The sequence below is a fragment of the Palaemon carinicauda genome, chromosome 12 (assembly GCF_036898095.1).
Source record: "Palaemon carinicauda isolate YSFRI2023 chromosome 12, ASM3689809v2, whole genome shotgun sequence".
NCBI classification, from domain to species: Eukaryota; Metazoa; Arthropoda; class Malacostraca; order Decapoda; family Palaemonidae; genus Palaemon; species Palaemon carinicauda.
This window is the reverse complement of record NC_090736.1, coordinates 14,451,369-14,458,528: the sequence shown is the minus strand read 5'-3', so window position 1 is coordinate 14,458,528 and position 7,160 is coordinate 14,451,369. Positions and strand designations below refer to the sequence as shown.

Below are 7,160 nucleotides of genomic sequence, written 5' to 3'. Positions count from 1 at the left end.
AGTAAATAATAGTTGTTCTTTTGCTGCTTTTATTTTGCCTCATTTATTTGATGGTGATGTATAAGCGATTGGAAATAAATAGTGTTGATGCTATTGTTGTTCTTCTTCTTCTTTTAGTTTTCTTTTACTATTTTTTCTAGCTTCATTAGCTTTAATTTCGCGATAATTATACCGAATCACTTTTTACGGATACGTGACTGGAAATAAAACTCCTTATGAGAAAAGTTGATCAATTGTCTTAACCAATTTCAGATTGTACTTTGCAGTCCTTGTGTGTATTCTACCCTTGTCCCATCTGCAAAATATATTGTAAGTTCCTTCCGTGTTGCCCCACTGTTTTATGCGGTTGCCAAGCGAACATTTCAGGAACGAAGAACAGAATTTAATGAGACTTGGAAATCATATTAATTATAAATACTCGAAATGATTAATTTCCTGGAGAAATCGACTGAGGGTGTGCTTTTGATGAAGTATGCGTATTGTCTTTATATTAATATCTGTTCATCCATTGGCATGAGTTCGTGCTTAATATTAACACCTTAGTGTTTACCATGGCCAGTCTCTCTCTCTCTCTCTCTCTCTCTCTCTCTCTCTCTCTCCGTAAGGGTTACCACACACACAACTCAAACTGCGCAACCTAAGTTCGATTTTCAAACTGGTCGAGGAGGTACGAATCGGTGCCTTTACTAAACTCTGATAAGATCCTGTTGGACTAATTAACGAATATGTACTGCACCTAGTTGCTAATCAACTTTTGATAGATGCGGATATGGTAGAAAAATAAAAAAGGGGGGAAACATACAGGAGAGATCAATGTCTTTCGCTAGTTCGTACCATTAAAACAGTGGTCTTCAACGAAGTAATCTTCACCTAAACTCCCAAGACTCCCTCCCTCCCTTTCACTCCGTCGCAACGTGACGGCCCTTACAACCTACTTGGATAGGCTTAAAGGCTTAAAGACCTCTCATGAATAGCAGAGGCAAGGGAGAGTGACATTGCCCTATCAAGCAGGACAATCCCCTAGAGCAGTGATTCCCAACCTTTTTGTGATCGAGTACCACTTGGAGGTCCCGTACAGTCGCCGCGTACCACCTGGTTCCAGAGAAACTAAATTCGATCAGATACCACTTTATTTCTATAATTGTAAAAATAGAACACGCAAATTAACTAAGAAAACAACAACTCAATGCAAGGGCTGTATCTGCTTCTTCTCCACCAGCTGGTCAATGCGGGGCATGACTTTGCTCACAGCACGACGGAAATCATGCCCAGGCGCAGCAAGACAGTTCCGGCTCTTCGACTTGATGGCCATGAAGGCTAAGAACCTTTGCTCGCACTCCCACGTCGAGGGGAAAATCAGTAGCTGGGGAACAGCGTGACGGGCTAGCGTCGGGTACGAGGAGGCCATGCTCACCCAGAAGTTTAAAGGAAAGCATTCTTTGTGCTTAGTCTTTGCTGTCTCGTCAGCCTGGATATCTATGAGTTCCTCTTGTTCCCCGGCCCCAACAGGCAGATCGGCTGGATCAACGGAGAACGATTGGCGACGTAGGCACAACATGTCACGTCCGGGAAGTAATGCTTCAATTCAGTCTTGAGCAGTGAGAGGTGATGGACGATTTCTTGGGCAAATTCATCAATGGGCTCCCTCTCAAGGGTAGTCAGGAGTTCGAACATTCCGTAGCGTTTGCTCTCCACGTTCTTCATCCACAGATCCAGCTTCCGGACAAACGCTCCCAGCTTCAAGATGAACTCTGTGACAGTGCAGTCAGGCCCTTGGAACGACAAGTTTAAGTGGTTGAGGGCTCCAAAAATGTCTGACAGGTAGGCCAACCTTGAGATAAACTCCTCGTCCTCCAGATCTTTCTGAAAATCGTGTTCCTTCTCCTTGAAGAATACAAGGAGTACATCTCTCAGTTCAAAGAGACGCCTCGTCGTATTACCCCGGGAGAGCCAGCGCACCTCTGTGTGGTAGAGGAGACAGATGTGGTCAGAGCCAAAATCTTCACAGAGGAGCTTGAACAGTCGAGTATTCAGGGCAGATGTTTGGATGAAGTTAACGATTCTGATAACTCGGTTCAAGCATGATAACAACTTCGGAGAGTTAGTGGAGGACCTAATTTAACAGTGGGCCGCTGGGACCAGTGGGTGGCGTGTGGCAACAGTTGCAAATCGTTGCCAGATTATCTTGTGTTGGGCAGTACACATCTTTGTGAAGTAAAATATAACTAAAAATCGTTCATGACCCCGAAAGTGTTTGCGTACCACCTGGAAGGCCCTCGTGTACCACTAGTGGTACGCGTACCACAGATTGGGAACCACTGCCCTAGAGACTGACCATATACACATATGATCAACGGCCAACCCCTCCTCCAAGCTGGGACTAAGGAGGGCCAGGCAATGGCAGCTGATGACTCAGCAGATAGACCTATAGGCTTCCCTCCCCCATCCTTAGCTCACAAGGATGGTGAGGATGCAGCGACCAAAGAAACAAACTAGTTTGAGCGGGACTCGAACCCCAATCTGGCGTTCACCAGTCAGGGACGTTACCACATCGGCCACCACAACGATAATCAGGACCCTATTAGAGAAGGTCGGCCAAACAGGAGATTATCCATGACTCACTGACCTGGCTTATCACCTGCCCCAAGCCTCACTCATTTTGGCTCTATGTGGGTCCTGGGTACAATCATCCAAAGGGTGTCCCGTGAGTGATTGGTGCATCTATCAGCTCACATTTACAAGGTCTATGAATTGTTCTTAACCTTCCCGGCATCACACAAGCTGTAAATTGCTACAAGCTTATTCTGAAGTTCGAAAACAGGGACGTCTCGAGAAATTTTGTAGATTTATTCATATGAATATATGCATATAAATAACACACGCACACACCACACACATACGCACACACACACACACACACACATATATATATATATATATATATGTAATCCATATTCGCCTCTACTAAGTGCCTCAAAAAATTACTATTTATGGCAAAACCAGTCAAGATTTATACCTGGTTTCAGTTATTTGTCCTATTTTCTTGGCACAAACATATATATGTTCATATATCGTAATAAATTATATATATATATATATATATATATATATATATATATATATATATATATAATATATGTATGTATATACATATATATTATATATATACATATATATATTATATATATATACATATATATATTTATATATATATATATATATATAGATATATATATATATATATATATAGATATATATATATATATATATATATGTGTGTATATATTAATATTTTTCTGAGTGGGGATAACTTAACGTGGTGAAAAGGTTTACGTTTCGCCATGATCAGCAAAGTTGTACTAGTCAGGGCCACCCATACTGGGTTGGTTTGCTGTGAGCAATCATACGAAAATATCCCCTACCATTACCAATCCACACTGGCCATCAGTGAGAAAACTGGCCAAATCCCACACATGAATTGACATGACTGAGGCCTTTGTCCTTCAATGGACTAGATACGGCTACATTTGTTGTGTGTGTATATTATATATATATATATATATATAGGTAGATAGATAGATAGATAGATATAAATGCCTATATAAAGGCCGCAAACATGCTTAGTTTATTAATCCATCATCTTCTCTTCCTTCCTCTGCTTCTTTTGTGATCTGTAGTGACCCAATCTGTTATTCTTAATGTCCATCTATTATCTGTCATTCTCATTACATATCCTTCCTACTTTCATTTCTTTTTCTTAAATATTGTTAGAAAGTCCTCTAATTTAATTTTCTCTCGTCTCCTTATTGCTCTTTTTGTGTCTCTTTAGTGTTCTTCCCAACATTATTTTTTCCATAGCTCTTTGAGATGAAACTAGCCTATCTTCTAAGGATTTAGTAAGGATCAAAGTTTCTGATACATATGTTAATACTGGTAGGACCATCTCATCAATCACGTTTATTTTTAGAAAAAGTGGCATTTTACTTTTCATAATCTTATTTTGTTTACCAAAATACCAAAAGCTCTCTATTTCGGGCTTGTGTTCTAGCGAAACACTTACTGTCTGTTCTAGTACGTATATTAATTAACAATTTCTAGAGGTTCATCCATAAGCCTTATTTGTTGTCTCTCTGTAGTTCCACTGAACGTTATCTTAAGTTTACTCATATCCATTGTCAGTCCTACTTTTCTGCGTTCTCAATTAAAATCTTCCATCGTCTTTTGCAATTCCTCTCATGCTTCACTAAGCACAACGATGTCATCTTCAAATCTTAATTTGTTGAGGTATTCCCCATTAACATAAATCCTTACATTTTCCATATTTTCTTTTTTCTTCTTTTTCCAGGAATGCTTTCTCGATCGGAATTTTCTCACTATTTTTATATAGGTATAGGATTGCTTTACTTTCTGTATAGATATCTTCAAGTGTCCTAAACATAAAATTCATCTATTCCTGGTCTTCGAAGAGCTTTCATTACTGCTGAAGTTTTGGCGGAATCAAAAGCTTTCTTAGTCTATAAATGTCATACATAGTGGTCTGCCATACTCTGCTGATTTTTCCATTATCTATCTAATTACATGAATATAGTCAGTTGTTAAACACCCATTTCTAAATCCTGCCAGCTAGGCTATCTTGATTTCAATAGTAGTCTAGCTGTCTTTCTATTTGGCCTAATATGATTTTTGTAAATATTTTATATATTGCGGACAGTAAACTTATTGGGCAGTAATTTTTCAGGCCTTTTGAGTCTTTTTTTGTTTTTTTTTACTATAATGGTAAAGCTTTCCCAAACTGTAGGCATAAAGCATTCTTGCAGACATTTTGTATAAAGTTCAGCAAGTTTTACTACAATGAAATTTCCTCCATCTATTATTAAATCAGCTGTTAAGCCATCTTCTCCTGCTTCATTGCACCTCTTTATGCCTTTTAATACTTTCTTTACTTCTCCTATATATAAATTGCATGCGAAAGAGACGGGATATTTTTTTCTATTTGGAATTAATCACTTGAATCCTCGGGGGGAAATTTTTGTATCATTCAGGAACGAATCGAACGAGAGATGTCATCTATTCTAGCCATCTCGTATCTAATCTGAACTGATGGTGATCATTATCGTTATCGTTACGATGAGCTAAATGCATTCTCATTATGCCTTGACATCTGCGAATAGGTTTCCCCATCGCGATTGTCGTCTGCTGTCATTGCACGTCACAATAGGAAACAAAAAAGAAAAAAAAAAGATTTTCGAGGTTTACTGATGGTCTCTTCTTTAATCTATTCATCAATGTTATTTCAATACTCTCCCCCCCCCCTCTCTCTCTCTCTCTCTCTCTCTCTCTCTCTCTCTCTCTCTCTCTCTCTCTCTCTCTCTCTCTCTCTCTCTTTCTGTTGAGCAATCAACGAATTCCTTTTAGCTTATGTATCCAAATCTCTCTCCCTCTTTTATCCATCTAAATAAAAGCTAATTCTCTCTCTCTCTCTCTCTCTCTCTCTCTCTCTCTCTCTCTCTCTCTCTCTCTCTCTCTCTCTCTCTCTGTTGATCCACCAATGAATTCCTTTTATCTTATCTATCTAAAATCATCTCTGTCCATCTCTCATCCATCTAAATACAAGCTAAATCTCTCTCTCTCTCTCTCTCTCTCTCTCTCTCTCTCTCTCTCTCTCTCTCTCTACCAATGAATTTCTTTTATCTCATCTATCTAAATCTCTGTCCCTCTCTTATTCATCTAAATACAAACTAACTCTCTCTCTCTCTCTCTCTCTCTCTCTCTCTCTCTCTCTCTCTCTCTCTCTCTCTCTCTCTCCACCAATGAATTCCTTTTATCCATCTAAATACAAGCTAGATTTCTCTCTCTCTCTCTCTCTCTCTCTCTCTCTCTCTCTCTCTCTCTCTCTCAGAGTTTGCTTGCCAGTCCCTCCCTCTCAATGTTCAGGCATCAGGGTTTATTGCAAGCGCGGCCATCATCCGTCTTCCTTCGCTTTAATACTCGTTAACCGAACGAGCAAACGAGAAGAAATGGCCGAGATCGTTTACCGTCGCGAGAAAGAAATGTCGGCAGCCGGAACCCGGAATCGAAATGTATTTCGTCATTTCGCAATGGCAGGATTAATAAGGATCACAGAGGATGCAAAAGTATCAGATGAAAAATGTCGTTAACGAAATGACTGTTCTCTGGATCGTAAGAATTTACTCGTTCGTTTTTTTTGATGGAGCCATAATTATAGCCAAAAGGCTCTTTTGCTTTTGTTAGTTTTAGAAAGTTTAATAAATTAAATTGCATGAATGAAACATTTAGGAAGATATACTGTATATACAGCGTATACGTTTATATACATACATATATATATATATATATATATATATATATATATATATATATATATATATATATATATACATATATACATATATATACATATATACATATACATTATATATATAAATATATATATTATATATTATATATATATATATATATATATATATATAGAGAGAGAGAGAGAGAGAGAGAGAGAGAGAGAGAGAGAGAGTGAGAGAGATATTTATCCATATATACACATATACATAAATGCACATATACACATATACATATATAATGTATACATATATATATTCATATATATATATATATATATATATATACATATAATTACACATTATATATATATATATATATATATATCATTATGTATCTCAGGGTAAACAAACCCACACACACAAATATATATAAAGTCTTTTTTTTTAGAATGATGTTGGCACCAGACGCTATCACTCTTCCGGTTTCCAGCAGTTACATTAAGTTTTGAGAATGTCAACCCTACACCTCTATCGATGTGTTCGAGATGCTTACTGTATTTTCCAAAAGTTTTGGGCATTTATCGGTGATCACGCAATCAACTAATGACCAAGTTATTTCAGAAATAAAATCATTGCAGGACCTAAATGTAAAAGGATTTCATTTTACTTTAATGTTTGCTTTGTAAAAAGAAACATGGCTTTGAGTTGCAAAGGAAATATCGTAATACCAATGCTTTGAATAAAGTATTTCTTCAAATAGTTTTACGATCCTAGATTTGTTGCTCATATGCTGAAGTAAGTAGGTTCATCGAATGTAATAGTGTGCTGTCAATATGATCCTTCTGAAAATTTATTGATGAA

General features: G+C 37.6%; 1 protein-coding gene across 1 annotated transcript; it reads right to left on the bottom strand.

Moving 5' to 3' along the window:
- Nucleotides 1–1,183: 1,183 nt before the first annotated feature.
- LOC137650703 (zinc finger BED domain-containing protein 5-like) lies at nucleotides 1,184–5,181 on the bottom strand. Its single transcript, XM_068383866.1, has 3 exons — nucleotides 5,127–5,181; nucleotides 1,689–1,961; nucleotides 1,184–1,518 (listed from the first exon to the last, which is right to left on the bottom strand). The coding sequence occupies exons 1-3, from the start codon at nucleotides 5,179–5,181 to the stop codon at nucleotides 1,184–1,186; spliced, it is 663 nt and encodes a 220-aa protein (XP_068239967.1).
- Nucleotides 5,182–7,160: the final 1,979 nt, after the last annotated feature.